Source organism: Schistocerca cancellata, chromosome 3, assembly GCF_023864275.1.
Source record: "Schistocerca cancellata isolate TAMUIC-IGC-003103 chromosome 3, iqSchCanc2.1, whole genome shotgun sequence".
NCBI lineage: Eukaryota > Metazoa > Arthropoda > Insecta > Orthoptera > Acrididae > Schistocerca > Schistocerca cancellata.
This window is the reverse complement of record NC_064628.1, coordinates 255,778,899-255,797,327: the sequence shown is the minus strand read 5'-3', so window position 1 is coordinate 255,797,327 and position 18,429 is coordinate 255,778,899. Positions and strand designations below refer to the sequence as shown.

The window sequence follows — 18,429 nt, the reverse complement described above, 5'->3', positions numbered from 1 at the left end:
CTTTCGCAACAAACGGTTGCTTCGTCAGGAAAGAGGGAAGGAGAGGGAAAGACGAAAGGATGTGGGTTTTAAGGGAGAGGGTAAGGAATCATTCCAATCCCGGGAGCGGAAAGACTTACCTTAGGGGGAAAAAAGGACAGGTATACACTCGCACACACACACACACACACACATATCCATCCGCATATACACAGACACAGATATATTTTTCCCACGTGGAATGTTTCCCTCTATTATATAATAGAGGGAAACAGAGAATTACAGGATCTACAAGGGCAAACCTGCCATAAAAGTAAGAGACAAACTACCACTTTTCGGAACAGGATTCGTCGTACACACTTCCGTACTCGACTCAGTTATTGACTTCACGTCTCCCAATGAAAGAGTCTCTCTGTTATCAGTAAAATCAGCTATTAAAGCATACACTCTGATCAATGTGCACGCCCCCACAAATCACCACAATAAAATCTACCCTGAAACAGTGGACAATTTCTGGGAAACACTAGAAGAAACAACAAATAAAGTACCTAGGCACCATGTGAAAATCTTAGTAGGTGATTTTAACGCACAATTAGGGAAGGAAAAAAAATTCAGAGATACCACTGGACCCCACACCAAACACAAACGTACCAACAAGAATAGTGAAAACCTAATCGACTTCTGCAGACTTAAAATAATGAGTACCCAGTTTCAAAAACCTACACATAAATTAACCACATGGAGATCACCCAGTCTTAGACAGGGTGAATACCAAATAGACCATGTCGCAATTTCCAAAGAAAACATAAAAGAAATTCAAAACATGAGAACCCGCAAAGGTGTCTTTGAATCAGATCATCATCTTCTCCAATTAAAAACAAAATTCCAACCCAACAGAATGCTAAAAAGGCCACCCAAAAGTACCAAACAAGATCCGGAATATCTGCAACTCAACAAAGAAAAAATCATCATCCAAATTAATCAGGAAAAATCAACAGACTGGAAGAAACTAACAGAGGAAATTCAGGAAGCCCTCAAATTAGGACAACCCCCTCGCAACAGGAAACATCGCTGGTGGAATGCAACCTGTGATGAGACAGTCGACAATCAAATAACTGCATGGAAAAAATTTAGCAGTCACAAAACTGAAGAAAACTGGGAGAACTTTCTTAAAACCCAAAAACAGACCTCAAAAATAATTAGAAAAGAAAAAAGGGGATATGACAACAACAGACTCTCTGAAATCCAGCAGGATTTCATCAAAAATAATACAAGAAATTTTTATAAGACTTTCAGAGAAAACTTACAGGGATACCAAGCGCCTAGCTTGTGCTTCAAGAAACCCGATAGCTCTTTGGAAACCAACACGAAAAATAACTGCAAAATCTTAGCCCAATATTTCAGTTCCCTCCTCAACTGCGAACCACCCCAAGAAAAACTTGTCTTCTCTTCTCCAGTATTCACACACCCAGACTCACATGCCCCGGATCTTGAAGAAATTATGGAGATAGTCAAGCAGTTGAAAAATAACAAAACACCAGGAGAAGATGGGATCACTGCTGAGTTCTGGAAACGAAACGATCCTATACTTATGCAGAAATTACACCATATAATGTCAGACATATGGATAACGGAGCAGATACCAGAGGACTGGAAATGCGCTCTAATTCACCCGCTTCCCAAAAAGGGCGACAAGACAGACATGAACAATTACAGAGGAATTTCCCTGCTCCCAGTCGCTTACAAAATCCTTTTCAAAGCGGTTTTAAACAGGATAGAATCCCAAGCAGATACACTAATTGGTGAATACCAGGCCAGATTCAGAAAAGGACACTCATGTGCGGAACAGATCTGGTGCTTAAAGACAATATTACAAATGAGGATATGCAGAAACACAGTAGTTACATTCATCGACTTCAGGAAAGCATATGATTCAGTGGACTGTGGAACCCTGTTTAAAATCATGGAAGAATTTGGGATCGACCGAAAGACACGAAAAATCACAGAACAGACACTTACAGGAACAATGGCCAAAGTGAAATTCATCGGCGAAGTATCAGAACCCTTCGAAATCAAATCTGGAGTCCAACAGGGGGACGGACTATCCCCAATCCTTTTCAATATTGTTCTAGAAAAGATAATCAGGGAATGGGAACCTCACGTAAAGGGTATCCAAATTGGTATCAAGAAAGAGAACTGAATTAAAGTCAAGTGCCTTGCTTTCGCTGACGATATTGCAATTATCACCAATAACAGAACAGAAGCGATTCACGCAGTGGAAAAACTACATGAAAATTCACAAAAAACCGGACTACAGATATCTTATGAAAAAACTCAATATATGGAAAGGCAGCCAGAAAATAAATCCCCTTTAATAACAAAATATGGTAAAATTGCACAAGTCTGCCATTTTAAATACCTCGGTGAAACTATACAATCCTCAGGATTAAACTGAATTGCCAGTGAACAAAGAATCACCAAGCTCCAGAAGGCCTACAAGCTAACATGGACGCATTACAACAAGAAGTGCATTTCGACAGACGCAAAATTAAGGCACTATACAACAGTGATTCTTCCAGAAGCAATCTATGCAGCTGAAACAATGGTGATTGATGGTCATTCAAAAATTAAGGAAATAGAAAAGAAGGAAAGAAAAATTCTCAGGAAGATTTATGATCCAATCAACACAAATGGCATTTGGATGAAGAGACCACAAAACGAACTCTATAGAAAGATCACCATAGTAACAGATGAAATCAGAAAGTGCAGAGCCAAATTTTATACACACATCTACAGGATGGCAGACTCCAGAACAGCAAAGAAATTATTCAATATTATAACAAGGAGTAAATGTGGCACAGAATGGCTGAAAGAAGTCCAGAGGAATCTACAGCAGAACAACATAAAAAATCTCGAAGATCGCACCGAGTGCCGGCATAAAATCACAAGTGTGAAGTTTGGGGAAAGAACATTGCGTCAGCTTGGTAAAAAATGGACAGAGGAATGGAAGAAGGAGCATTCTGAGAGGATGAGGAGTTTTTGGGAAGCAAAGAAGAAAAACATCCGAAGATGAAATTATGAATTCAAGTTCAATCGCTCTCCTAAAGGGGAACAATCGTTATAATAATAATAATAATACTTACCAAACGAAAGCGCTGGAAGGTCGATAGACACACAAACAAACACAAACATACACACAAAATTCAAGCTTTCGCAACCAACAGTTGCTTCATCAGGAAAGAGGGAAGGAGAGGGAAAGACGAAAGGATGTGGGTTTTAAGGGAAGGGTAAGGAGTCATTCCAATCCTGGGAGCGGAAAGACTTACCTTAGGGGGGATAAAGGACAGGTATACACTCGCACACACACCCATATCCAACCGCACATACACAGACACAAGCAGACATTTGTAGAGGCAAAGAGTTTCGGCAGAGATGTCAGTCGAGGCAGAAGTACAGAGGCAAAGATGTTGTTGAAAGACAGGTGAGGTATGAGCGGCAGCTACTTGAAATTAGCGGAGGTTGAGGCCTGGCGGATAACGAGAAGAGAGGATATACTGAAGGGCAAGTTCCCATCTCCGGAGTTGTGACAGGTTGGTGTTAGTGGGAAGTATCCAGATGACCCGGACGGTGTAACACTGTGCCAAGATGTGCTGGCCGTGCACCAATGCATGTTTAGCCACAGGGTGATCGTCATTACCAACAAACACTGTCTGCCTGTGTCCGTTCATGCGAATGGACAGTTTGTTGCTGGTCATTCCCACATAGAAAGCTTCACAGTGTAGGCAGGTCAGTTGGTAAATCACGTGGGTGCTTTCACACGTGGCTCTGCCTTTGATCGTGTACACCTTCCGGGTTACAGGAATGGAGTAGGTGGTGGTGGGAGGGTGCATGGGACAGGTTGAACTAAGAGGTAATGAAGGTTATGTGGACGGCGGAAAGACACTCTTGGTGGAGTGGGGAGGATTTCATCACTCCCAGATTCAACCAAACAGCCCTTGTCAAAGATTTACTGTCCTACACTCGCACTCTCTGCTGGAAATATCACTTTGCCACGAAGAAAAATGATCCTAATCCTACTCATAATGATCCAAATCCCCAAGACATTATCCAAATTGAACCCTGCCTGGAACAGTTTCGTCCTCCGTCACAGTGGGACCCACCTCCTCTTCCTCAAAACAAACCTCTCCAAACCTTCCAGGAATTTCTGACTTCCAGCCTTGCCTCTCAATCCTTCTTAAAAAACCTTAATCCTACTCCCAACATCACCACTGTTGAAGCCCAGGCTATCCGTGATCTGAAGGCTGACCGATCCACCGTCATTCTTCTGGCGGACAAGGGTTCCACGACCGACCGGGGTACCCGATCATCGGGAGTATGTGGCTGAGGGACTGCGTCAGCTTTCACACAACACCACATACAAAGTTTTCCAAGGTAATCCCATTCCTGATGTCCAGGCGGAGCTTCAAGAAATCCTCAGAACCTTAGGCCCCTTACAAAACCTTTCACCTGACTCCATCAACCTCCTGACCCCACCGACACCCCGCACCCCTACATTCTACCTTCTTCCTAAAATTCACAAACCCAATCATCCGGGCCGCCCCATTGTAGCTGGTTACCAAGCCCCCACAGAACGTATCTCTGCCTACGTAGATCAACACCTTCAACCCATTACATGCAGTCTCCCATCCTTCATCAAAGACACCAACCACTTTCTCGAACGCCTGGAATCCTTACCCAATCTGTTACCCCCGGAAACCATCATTGTAACCATTGATGCCACTTCCTTATACACAAATAGTCCGCACGTCCAGGGCCTCACTGCGATGGAGCACTTCCTTTCACGCTGATCACCTGCCACCCTACCTAAAACCTCTTTCCTCATTACCTTACCCAGCTTCATCCTGACCCACAACTTCTTCACTTTTGAAGGCCAGACATACCAACAATTAAAGGGAACAGCCATGGGTACCAGGATGGCTCCCTCGTACGCCAACCTATTCATGGGTCGCTTAGAGGAAGCCTTCTTGGTTATCCGGGCCTGCCAACCCAAAGTTTGGTAAAGATTTATTGATGACATCTTCATGATCTGGACTCACAGTGAAGAAGAACTCCAGAATTTCCTCTCCAACCTCAACTCCTTTGGTTCCATCAGATTCACCTGGTCCTACTCCAAATCCCATGCCACTTTCCTTGACGTTGACCTCCACCTGTCCAATGGCCAGCTTCACACGTCTGTCCACATCAAACCCACCAACAAGCAACAGTACCTCCATTATGACAGCTGCCACCCATTCCACATCAAACAGTCCCTTCCCTACAGGCTAGGTCTTCGTGGCAAACGAATCTGCTCCAGTCCGGAATCCCTGAACCATTACACCAACAATCTGAAAACAGCTTTCGCATCCCGCAACTACCCTCCCGACCTGGTACAGAAGCAAATAACCAGAGCCACTTCCTCATCCCCTCAAACTCCCACAGAAGAACCACAAAAGTGTCCCACTTGTGACAGGATACTTTCCGGGACTGGATCAGACTCTGAATGTGGCTCTCCAGCAGGGATACAACTTCCTCAAATCCTGCCTTGAAATGAGATCCATCCTTCATGAAATCCTCCCCACTCCACCAAGAGTGTCTTTCCGCCGTTCACCTAACCTTCGTAACCGCCTAGTTCATCCCTATGAAATCCCCAAACCACCTTCCCTACCCTCTGGTTCCTACCCTTGTAACCGCCCTCGGTGTAAAACCTGTCCCATGCACCCTCCCACCACCACCTACTCCAGTCCTGTAACCCGGAAGGTATACACGATCAAAGGCAGAGCCACGTGTGAAAGCACCCACATGATTTACCAATTGAACTGCCTACACTGTGAAGCTTTCTATGTGGGAATGACCAGCAACAAACTGTCCATTCGCATGAACGGACACAGGCAGACAGTGTTTGTTGGTAATGACGATCACCCTGTGGCTAAACACGCATTGGTGCACGGCCAGCACATCTTGGCACAGTGTTACACCGTCCGGGTTATCTGGATACTTCCCACTAACACCAACCTGTCACAACTCCGGAGATGGGAACTTGCCCTTCAGTATATCCTCTCTTCTCGTTATCCGCCAGGCCTCAACCTCCACTAATTTCAAGTTGCCGCCGCTCATACCTCACCTGTCTTTCAACAACATCTTTGCCTCTGTACTTCTGCCTCGACTGACATCTCTGCCGAAACTATTTGCCTTTACAAATGTCTGCTTGTGTCTGTGTATGTGCGGTTGGATATGGGTGTGTGCGCAAGTGTATACCTGTCCTTTTTTCCCCCTAAGGTAAGTCTTTCCGCTCCCGGGATTGGAATGACTCCTTACCCTCTCCGTTAAAACCCACATCCTTTCGTCTTTCCCTCTCCTTCCCTCTTTCGTGATGAAGCAACCGTTGGTTGCGAAAGCTTGAATTTTGTGTGTATGTTTGTGTTTGTTAGTGTGTCTATCGACCTGCCAGTGCTTTCGTTTGGTAAGTCACATCATCTTTGTTTATTGATATTAAAAAAAAGGAAATCTCCTTTCTTCAGGATGTGAGAAAGGATAGATATGAAAATATTACTCAAATTCTTTTCATTTTTGCCACTTCAACATTTGTGTGCACCCTGCAGTGATATCTTCCTCATTCCTGTTACCTGATGAAGCTCCTAATTTACAGAAAATCTGTGGCTTTTAAAACATCACAGTATTTTATGTTTATATTCTACTTAGGAGAGCTTATGTGACTCTTTAACAGAATGTCTAACAGTGATGACATTCTCAACTGCAGTAGTAGCTTTTTTCCCCACTTTCTGTATGAAATTTGTACTAATGCCACTTTCTGTATGAAATTTGCACTAATGCTGTCATTGCATGTTTAGGTCTGTTTACATCAGGCAGAGAAAATAAAACTTGAAGTGTTTCTTTTACAGTTAAGATTGTTATACAAACTGTACAAACTGAGATTGCCAATTCTTCCACGACCAACTTATATAAATAGTGCAAACTGAATTACGATTTTATAATTTTGTTAATTACAACAATCTGTTCCTGACTCATAAGATTTGTGCACATTATTATTGTTATTATTATTATTATTATTATTATTATTATTATAGTTATTATTTTATTCTATGTTATTTTTTGGAAAAAGGAAGACTATGATAGAAAGCATGTTCCATTGTTAACACACATCTACATAACAATAATGGAAATTTCTGGATGGAGCAGTACATAAAATAAGGAAAAGGCAACAACTCATCCTGTAGTGATGCTTGTAGCACAGTAACACACAACAGAAAACAGAGAGAGAGATTGATTTCCTGAATATATGAAATAAATCAATTATTAATAATACAAATTATATTTTCAATAATTGATTAATTTCTCTGACCTGTACCCCTTTCCCTAAACCTCTCCTGTCCTTTTCCTTCACTTCTCTTCCTTCCTCTTCAACTCTTCTGCCAGAAGAAGGAGCCATTGGCTCTGAAAGCTTATAAAAGTTAAACCCTTTCATGTGTGTGTTCCCCTGCCACTGCTTGGTGAGTAGATTTTTTACATTATATAACCCTTTAATGAGTTAGATAATGGAAAATTTTTGATGAAATACAAACAATGAAAGGAGTAATGGTCCCAATTGATGATATAATTTATGCATTGAGTTTGTTGACAGGCACATAAACAAGGTTGATAATATTGTGCAATTAAACTGCAGCTAAGGGGACGATGTAGCTGTGCATCTGTACTCTGTGTGTATATGTGTTCTGTTAAATCTGAAGGAGGACGTGTTCAAGAGCTTAGCAGCATTCAGAACCTTGTTTATGTGCTTACTGATGACTCATCATCTCAAGTACACTGTACAGGCTGCCCTGCCAATTTAATAATTTCCTTAACTATTATGTGGTTCTCATTGTGCCCTACGTGCCAAGTAAGATAATAGCTTCAGTGGAGGCTGTTTGTTCCTGTGAAGTGTGAGCTGTTAATAATCTGCCCTTATGCAATAGCTGCATGGAGCCATGGGAGAAGATTCAAATGTTGTCCACTGGCTGCCACTGAAGACTGTAGATTCCAAGTCACGAACACTGGCATCCAGCTAGTTGCAGCATGTTTCTTTCCTGACTGCTTTGGGGATCTAAGTCCTGAATCACACACTTCCATCTCTAATGTTTCACCTTTTGGCCCCACCAAGAGAGTCTGGTGCCCCTGCAACCTGACCAGGGCCTGCATAACTGTAACCTACACAAAAAATCAACTTCCCTTAGGTTCCTAAAAAAAATCTACATTTTATGATTTAACGACCATAAAGATGACCAAACCTTCACTATCCTAACTAGGCTCACTTTGCAGCTGAACAATATAGTGAGTTTTGCCTTTGCTCGTGCAGGAGGTCTAAAATATATTCTTCAAGCACATTTTTATTTCTTTTTATGGGTGAAGTATACCTTAGTTTTTATGTAGTGACTTTGAATCTGGAGGAATTACAGAACATGGTGTATAACTGAATGACTCCCCTCCCCTCAATTACACAGATGTTTCATCTGCCATTATTCATCTGAAGTTATCTTTTGGACTACACTTCCCTAAATAGATATTTGTACACACATTTATAAGAAAATATTCAACAAAAATAATCAATTTGTGGAAGTATAATGTAATTGGAAAGATTAAAGAAAATCTACTCACCAAGCAGTGGCAGGAGAACACATACATAAAGGTATTGATATTTGCAAGCTTTTGGAGCCAGTGGCTTCTTCTTCTGGCAGAAGGGTTGAATGGGAAGGAAGAGGGACAAAGGAAAAGGACTGGTGAATCCAGGAAATCGGGAGAGTTTGGAAAAATTGCCAAGAACTCAAAGAGACTTACTGGAGAGGATGAGAAGGAAAGTCTCTGGGTAAGGGGAGATTTACTGGACCGGATGGGAAGGGAAGGGAAGTCTTTCCTTCTCATCCTGTCTGGTAAATCTCCCCTGATCTGTAGTTCTGGTTGACTTTTTCTGAAATCCCCATTTCCTAAACTTCACCAGTTCTTTACCTTCACCCCTCTTCCTTCCCCTTCAACTCATCTGTAAGGAGAAAAAAGCTATTGGCTCCAAATGTTTGCAGATTTCAGTACCCTTATATGTGCATTCTCCTGCCACAGCTTGGAGAGGAGATTTTTTATCTATCCAATTACATTATATTTTCAAACATTTATAAAAATGTGGTTTATGGTAAATTCTGTGGAATTATGCTTGAAAATGACCTGACCTTCTTACATTAGCATCAATACTGTATATTCAAAGAGGGAGTTTCATCACTGTAAATGCACAGAAAAGACTGGTGACAAATAAATGAACAATAAAATGATCTATTAATCACTCAAGTGCAGCTGTAAGCTCAATATATAATGGATTACTGAAGTTCTGTTGCTGTGAAAGGTTAGTAGCATTAGTCACAATGCTGTTCTACTGAAGATGATGTTTCTTATCTACCCATTACATTTTCTATTTCTGAGTATATAATCACTATACTACTGTTAGGAAGTGTTTCTTGCCTTGCTGTTTATGAAGCATTTTGGAATAAAATTAATCAATGTGATACAGTCATGCTTAAGAATATAAGAAAAACAAACTCATAAATAATTAATGCATAGTTGACAATGCAACCATTGCAAGTTGTCAACATGAGCAGAAAAAATAAGTTTGCTTCTATACCACTCTTTAAGTACTACATATATACAGTGTTGTAAATATTATTTACACACATTACACTGTACACTTATATTGTAAAATATAATTATTTCTATTGAAAAATGCATGCAGCCCACATATAACAAATAGAAAACTTTTGGTAAGGAACATGGTAATATACTGAAGAACATGCTTCAATAAATATCACAGGAAGGTAAATCACCAGTTCTCAAAATATAAATGACATTATGAGCAGTGTATAGAACACACTGATAGACTGCACCTTTTTAGATTTACTTGTATTCTCTTCATTTCTCACTGTTTCACGATTAAGTGAAAAAGTGATCCACTTTTCCTGTAATTATCTACTCAGGTGCATGTTGTGATTTACCATCAACTATTAAGATCCTGACTGATAGTTACAAGAAACAACTGTTATAAAAAATTGTAAGCTGATGTTTGACTAAAAATCCTAAATATTTTAATTCGGATATAATAAGTTATAAATGCCATCATGTACAAAGATGCAAAGTATTAATATACATCTGAACAATAATCAAATATCAATATTTTTCATATATATTTTTATTTTTTAAAAATACACTGAGCTTTATAGTCAATGAATAAGTTATTTGTAAACTACAGCCAAAAAGCATTTTGTAGCACTTCATTCAGTCATGCATATCTGAAGCGCCCACTGTAGCGTAAAAGGCAATCACATCAATTGCGTTTACTATTTGGTTTACTATACCAGTAGCTGAAAACAAATATCTCTCTCTGTATTACTGCAGTAATAACTGTCAATAACAGAACATCACTGGTGCACTGCATTAAAAATACATGGTTGTAAACAAAAAAAAGGTATCAAATAATGTTTAACGTCATTATTTTTGAAGACAACTTCCAAAGACAAAGCTACAAATTTTGTTAATTTTTAATTTTTTTATTCTCAAAAGGCAACTTCAGAACACAGTATGCAAAGTGATGTTCTGCACATGTAAACTAAGAAATGGATATTTTCTACTACTCACGAGTGCCTTGTTTCCCTCATTATAACATTTCCTGGGTCTGTTTTCCTGATTTCACTTTCCCTTGCAGCTTCTGTAAGTGATTTAAATGCTGTCGAATGGATGCTGTAAAGAAGTTTCCGAATTTGTAAGAGAGTGAGAATAATAGATAATTTATCTTTCTGTTTAATAAAAGTCATAGAAATTCATTACATGGTTTCTTTTAAGTTTAAGTGAAGTTAAGCATAAAACTATATTAATATGTAACATATAAATAATAAACAAGCAAAATTAATTAGATGCATGTGAAGTGCTGAAACTGTGTGCTAAACCAAGACTAACATCGACACCTTCATTTTGAGGACTGATTCAATAACTGTTGTTATTTGAGAATGAATTTTGAATTCACTCAAAACATTAATTTTTCACTAGGTTCACTCTATTTCCTCCCAATTTCAAAGAAGTCATCCATTATATTTTGGAACTGGCCACTCCAGAAGAAAGGATATGCTGTAATGATGTGTTGCATATGGTGATATAGGGAGTGGGGATTTGATGATAAGATAGAATAGAATGGACATGAGACCACTGAGAGAATGGCATGGTGGGAGATTCATTGGCTACAAAAACTAAAGTAAGGGGAAAAGAAAGAAATAATAAAACAAATAACTGATTTTTTGAGAGGTTGGGAGGGTGGATTCCAGGATTTGTTGCATAGAAGTAGAGTTTAATGGGAAGGGGAGTGTGTTAGTGTGAGAATCCAGACAGCATGGGCTGTGAAGCAGCCACTGAGCTTGGTCACATACTCAGTAACATGTTCAGCCATTACATGGTCACCTTTGATCTAGACCACAGTATTGTAGTGCCCATTCATACACATAACAGAACAACTTAATTAATTTTATGAGAAAAATCAGTGTATACCATGTGCTAACAACACAGATGCAATAACATGAAGACAAATATGATTTTAACACCTCTCCAGATTCATCGCCATAGTAGATCAGCTATACAACAACAAAGGATATGCAACAAAACATACTTATAAGTAATCTGTCTCAATGCCAATCAGAATTCCACTGTAAGACTAACATGAAACAGACATAATGTTAATAAAAAATTAGAACTAAGTGCTGGACAAGAACTCAAGGACCTTTCTACATCTACGTCTACATAGATACTTCGCAGGCCACCATACACTGTGTGGCAGATGGTACCCTGTACCACTACTAATCATTTCCTTTCCTGTTCCACTCACAAATATGGTGAGGGAAATACAACTGTATACATCCCTCCACATGAGCCCTAATTTCTTGTATCCTATCTTCATGGTCCTTATGTGCAATGTATGTTGGCAGCAGCAGAGCAGTTAGGCAGTCAGCTTCAAATGCTGGTTCTCTAAATTTTCTTAATAGTGTTTCTAAAAAAGAGCATCACTTTCTCTCCAGGGTTTCACACTTGAGTTCCTGAAGCATCTCCATAACACTTACGTGTTGTTCGAACCTAATAGTAACAAAGCCTGCCTCTGAACTGCTTCGATGTCTTCCTTCAATCTGACCTGGTACGGATCCTAGACACTCAAGCAGAATTCAAGAATAGGTTGCACCAGCATCCTGTACACAGTCTCCTTAACAGGTGAACCACTGTTTCCTAAAATTCTCCCAATAAACCAAAATCAACCATTTGCCTTCCCTAACATAGTTCTCACCTGCTCGTTATCACTTTGCAATGTTATGCCCAGATATTTTAACAACTTGACTGTGTCAAGCAGGACTCTAGTAATACAGTATCTGAACATTACAGGTTTGATCTTCCCACTCGCTGACATTAACTTACATTTTTACACATTTATCTAGAGCTCTTAGGGAGATCGGTTTGGGTTACAGAGAAATATAAGAACATGCAGGACAATACAGACACTAATGAATATCTCACAAGACAAATTGAGGACAACCAAACCTAAAATAATAGCATTTGTAGATTTAGAGAAAGTTTTTGACAATGTTGATTGGGCTACATTCTGAAACTCCAAAGGCAATAGGGATAAAATACAGAGAACAAAAGGTTATAGACAACCTGTATGGGAACCAGACTGGACTTTAAAAGAGTCAAAGGACACAAAAGAGGTAATGATTGAGAAGAGAGTAACACATGATTGTTGTCTTCCCTCCATGTTATTCAATAAGTACACTGAATAAACAGTAAAGAACATCAAGGGGAGATTTGCAAAGAGAATTAAAGTTCAGAAAGAAAAAATAAAAACATTACGGTTTTCAGAAGACATTATAATTCTGCCAGGAGCTGGAAGATCGGTTGAACAGAACGGATAGTGTCTTGAAAAGTTATATGATGAGTAACAACAGAAGTAAAACAAAGGTAATTAATTGTAGTAAAATTAAGTCAGATGATGTTGAGGAATTAAATTACAAAATGAGACACTAAAGATTGTACATGTATTCTGCCACTTGGGTGGCGAAGTAATGGGTGATGGCCAGATTAAAAGAGGATGTAAAATACAGACAAGCAATAGTATGAAAAGCAGTCCTGTAAAAATAAGTATTTACCTGGAATGTAACCTCATATAGAAGTGAAATGTGGACAATATACATTTCAGACAAGAAGAGAACAGAATCTTTTGAAATTTGGAGCCACTTAAGAAAGCTGGAGATTAGATGTGTGGATCAGATAACTAATAAACAGCTACTGAATTGAATGGGGGAGAAAAGAAATTTATGGTACAACTTGACTAAAAGAAGGAATGATAGATAAGACCTTTGCTAAGGCATCATCAAGGAATTGTCAAGTTGATAATGGAAAGAGGTGTGGGATGTAAAAATTGTAGAGGGAGACCAAGATTGAGGACATTAAGCAGTTTCACATGGATGTAGGTTACCGTAGTTACGTAGAGAAGGAAGGAAATTAGGAAAGAAGATTGTAGTTTAACATCTCATTGACTGTGAGATCTTTAGAGGGGGAGCATAAGCTCAGATTATGAAAGTATGGGGAAGAAAATTGACTGCGCTCTTTTCAGAGGAACCAACTGCATTTGCCTGGAGTGATTTAGGGAAATGATGGAAAACTTAAATCTGGATGGCCAGATGGGTATTTGAACCTTCATCATCCCGAATGTGGGAATTATTTTACATACCAAAAGTAAAATTCACAAAAGAAAACTATAAAATTATAAAACAGCATTGCTGGCCAGTACTTACCTTCAGGGGGGTGAAATTTTTAACACTGCTGATACACACATATAATAATATAAAACACTAGGATATCGCTGCTTTCACAATGATAAGTTCCTTCCTTGGAAAAGAGAGATGGATAAGTTTAGGAAGGTCAAAAATAAAGGGCAGGTCACTAGGATTGCAGGATGAGAGGGTCTCATGTTTTGTGAGTATGATGATTGATGGGCTACAAAGATGAAGAGGGAGGTACCAGAGAGAGTAAGATGTCAAAGAAAGTAAATTAGTGAGAGGTAATGAGAACAGAGCGAGGTGTAAAGATGGATTAGAGGATGCGGAATGAATAGGGCAAATAAGAACTAGGACGAAAAGGAGATGAAAAATAAAAATCCATTTCTCCTCCCGAAGTAGGAAAGTACTGATCAGCAATTCTGCTTCATACTTTGAGAATTATTTCACATGATCCTTTCAAAACTATCAGTAATTAAGGACAACACACAATCTTTAATATACACTGTAGCTAACACTTACACCTTGTAGGACACATCTGCTATCAGTGTACTAAATGGGATGAGAATGAGTCCAAGCCAAAAAACAGGTGAAGTACACATCATTCGATCCATTCCCAGCATAACAGCTCCAACAGGGATGACAGGCCAAAAATTACTGTGGAATGAATGACAATATTAGCACTTGTATATTCAGTATGATGCTGTAACTGCACAAAATGCAAACCTAAATATGGGGTGTTCAAAAAGTCTCTCCGCAGTTCCATATAATTGTTAGCCACACATGCCATATGCCGCAGTGAATATACCGAAATGAAACTCAGTGAAATTCAAGTTATTAATTTACTGAATATTCATTTTTAGTTACAAATTTTCACATTAAATGTTGACAGTGTCCCCCCTGTCGTTGAATACAGAATTCAATTCTGTTTAATCATGTTTCCAAACACAAGCTGTAACATTTATTCTGTAACAGAAGCAGTGAAAGTGGATATTGCAGTTTTCAATACATCAATGGATTTTGGAAGGTTTTTATAGACAGTTGCTTTCGCTGCACCCCAGAAGAAAAAGTCAGGTGGTGTTAGGTCAGGCGATCGTGGAGACCAAAGTCCCTGTGAAATTATGCAATCACCAAAAACATCAGCAAGCAGTGACATTGAAACATGAGCTGTATGCGCAGTTGCACCATCTTGTTGAAAATAACTGTTCAGTATTTCATTTAACACAAGTTCTCCTATGAATGGGTACAGAATATCACTGCAGTATTGTTGTACGTTTATTGTTTTGTTGAAAAATATGGGACCCACAATCCAACGTCTAGAAATTGCAATCCCAACTCCTATTTTCACAGAATGAAGTGGTTCCTCATGAATACACAATGGATTTGCAGTACACCACATACAAGAATTTTGCGAGTTCATGTACCCAGATAAATGAAACCACCCCTCATCAGTGAAAAACATTTCATTAAGAATATCCCTTCCATTTTGTTGAACGAAATTTTTGAACCACTGACAATAATGCAGTCTCTTGCCATGATCAGTATTTTTCAGTTCTTGCACGACTGTCACTTTGTACGGGATAAGTTCTAATTTTTTCCTTACAGCTGTGTAGGCCATTACGACACTAACATCAATTTCCTGGGCAAGTTTTCTTACTGACTTGGTCGGACTCATGGATATTATATCAGAAATATCGAGTAGTTTATCCTCAGACAAAATGCTAGGATGACCGCTTCTCGGTGCATCTGTCACTGAACCCATACTTCGAAATTTGTTAATAAAATCTCGCACAGTATTGCAATGTGGAAGTGTTGTCTCTGGGAAAACTGAATTAAATGTTTGATGAACTGAAACTGTGTATTTACTGCCAGCTTTGAGCACTTGTTCAACTAAAGACACACATTCTTCAATGGTTAGCATTTTGACAGTGACAAAAACAAAACAAACGAACAAAGGAACTAAGCTTTAACGTTCACGTCAACACATAATGACACACACCAATGATACTACTGTCACTGGCTGAGATAAACGAAACAGTGGAGTGTTGGGAGAGTCCACTTGAAGGGAAGTAACCCAGGCAGACGAACAATCCTATGGCATGTGCAGCTAACAACTGTACAGCACTGCGGAGAGACTTTTTGAACATTCCGTATGTCCAATGAGAAGCTTTTCCACAAGTACAACCACATTAGATATGACAATGACTGGTTATTAATACAGGTATTGTGTCTGTTCTTTCAGACAACATGCACATCTTTACGAACAGACACCATCGTGTTGATTTTCATGAGAAACAGCGATACAAAAAAAATTTGTGATGGACTGGGATTCAACACACACACACACACACACACACACACACACACACACACACACACACACACACTCTTTATGAGAAACAGCTTAATGGCAGTAGATGAAAATTTGTGATGGACTGGGATTTGACCCCGGATTTCCTACTCCATGTGAGCGGTCACCTTGTCCTCTTTGGCTGTCTGAGCAGTCTCCCATTCAACCCAAATCTCCATACGTCACAGGCTACTGAGAAGTGTCCCTTTTATTATTCCTCTCTGCTCGCAGCCCTATTGTATTCCCATGAGAGGTCACATCTGCACTGTATCTGCACTGAAAGATCAATGTGCCGTCAGGTACATGTGCTATATAGGTATGGCATCTGTTCTTTTGGACATGGGCAGGGGACACTACTCAGTAATGTGCGACATATGGAGATATGGGTCGAACAGGAGATGTACTTAAATAGTTGAAGTGTTTAAAGTGACTGCTTGCATAAAATGGGAAATCTGCATTTGAATCCCCAAATTTTCACCTATCACCAATGTGTTATTTCAATGCCCCAATGCAGCAAAATGTTGGAAATTCCTTTTGTCATTATCATTAATATATCGTTGCATATTTCTTGACAACTGATGAAATTGCAATTCTAAATAGAAATCTGCTACGTAAGTTGAGGAATGAGCATTTCTGTAAGTAACATGTCTTCCTGTAAATATTCCACAAATAACTCTAACCTTATAAGCTTCACACACTGAGGACTAATAATTGTGGACAAACTGCTAGGTGATTGGGGAAAGAAGTGCTAACTACACTCCTGGAAATGGAAAAAAGAACACATTGACACCGGTGTGTCAGACCCACCATACTTGCTCCGGACACTGCGAGAGGGCTGTACAAGCAATGATCACATGCACGGCACAGCGGACACACCAGGAACCGCGGTGTTGGTCGTCGAATGGCGCTAGCTGCGCAGCATTTGTGCACCGCCGCCGTCAGTGTCAGCCAGTTTGCCGTGGCATACGGAGCTCCATCGCAGTCTTTAACACTGGTAGCATGCCGCGACAGCGTGGACGTGAACCGTATGTGCAGTTGACGGACTTTGAGCGAGGGCGTATAGTGGGCATGCGGGAGGCCGGGTGGACGTACCGCCGAATTGCTCAACACGTGGGGCGTGAGGTCTCCACAGTACATCGATGTTGTCGCCAGTGGTCGGCGGAAGGTGCACGTGCCCGTCGACCTGGGACCGGACCGCAGCGACGCGCGGATGCACGCCAAGACCGTAGGATCCTACGCAGTGCCGTAGGGGACCGCACCGCCACTTCCCAGCAAATTAGGGACACTGTTGCTCCTGGGGTATCGGCGAGGACCATTCGCAACCATCTCCATGAAGCTGGGCTACGGTCCCGCACACCGTTAGGCCGTCTTCCGCTCACGCCCCAACATCGTGCAGCCCGCCTCCAGTGGTGTCGCGACAGGCGTGAATGGAGGGACGAATGGAGACGTGTCGTCTTCAGCAATGAGAGTCGCTTCTGCCTTGGTGCCAATGATGGTCGTATGCGTGTTTGGCGCCGTGCAGGTGAGCGCCACAATCAGGACTGCATACGACCGAGGCACACAGGGCCAACACCCGGCATCATGGTGTGGGGAGCGATCTCCTACACTGGCCGTACACCACTGGTGATCGTCGAGGGGACACTGAATAGTGCACGGTACATCCAAACCGTCATCGAACCCATCGTTCTACCATTCCTAGACCGGCAAGGGATCTTGCTGTTCCAACAGGACAATGCACGTCCGCATGTATCCTGTGCCACTCAACGTGCTCTAGAAGGTGTAAGTCAACTACCCTGGCCAGCAAGATCTCTGGATCTGTCCCCCATTGAGCATGTTTGGGACTGGATGAAGCGTCGTCTCACGCGGTCTGCACGTCCAGCACGAACGCTGGTCCAACTGAGGCGCCAGGTGGAAATGGCATGGCAAGCCGTTCCACAGGACTACATCCAGCATCTCTACGATCGTCTCCATGGGAGAATAGCAGCCTGCATTGCTGCGAAAGGTGGATATACACTGTACTAGTGCCGACATTGTGCATGCTCTGTTGCCTGTGTCTATGTGCCTGTGGTTCTGTCAGTGTGATCATGTGATGTATCTGACCCCAGGAATGAGTCAATAAAGTTTCCCCTTCCTGGGACAATGAATTCACGGTGTTCTTATTTCAGTTTCCAGGAGTGTATTTAGTATACAACATGACAACTATACCTGGGACATTTTATTGCACAA

The 18,429-nt window shown here is 40.8% G+C and overlaps 1 protein-coding gene across 7 annotated transcripts in view; it reads right to left on the bottom strand.

Annotated features, from left to right (window-relative positions):
* LOC126174902 (probable phospholipid-transporting ATPase IA) overlaps window positions 1-18,429 on the bottom strand; it is a 639,177-nt gene that overhangs the window by 48,938 nt on the left and 571,810 nt on the right. For 6 of the 7 annotated variants that reach the window (XR_007535496.1, XM_049921326.1, XM_049921325.1 and 3 more), the window contains exons 20-21: window positions 14,376-14,510; window positions 10,684-10,785 (exon numbers count right to left, since the gene is read on the bottom strand). Coding sequence is in view for 6 of the 7 variants with exons in the window: in XM_049921326.1 (XP_049777283.1) it covers window positions 10,684-10,785; window positions 14,376-14,510 (237 nt within the window). In the remaining variant the exon portion in view is untranslated. Of the gene's footprint in view, window positions 1-10,311; window positions 10,410-10,683; window positions 10,786-14,375; window positions 14,511-18,429 lie in introns of those variants that run through there. The other variant, XM_049921331.1, reaches the window with a different exon arrangement.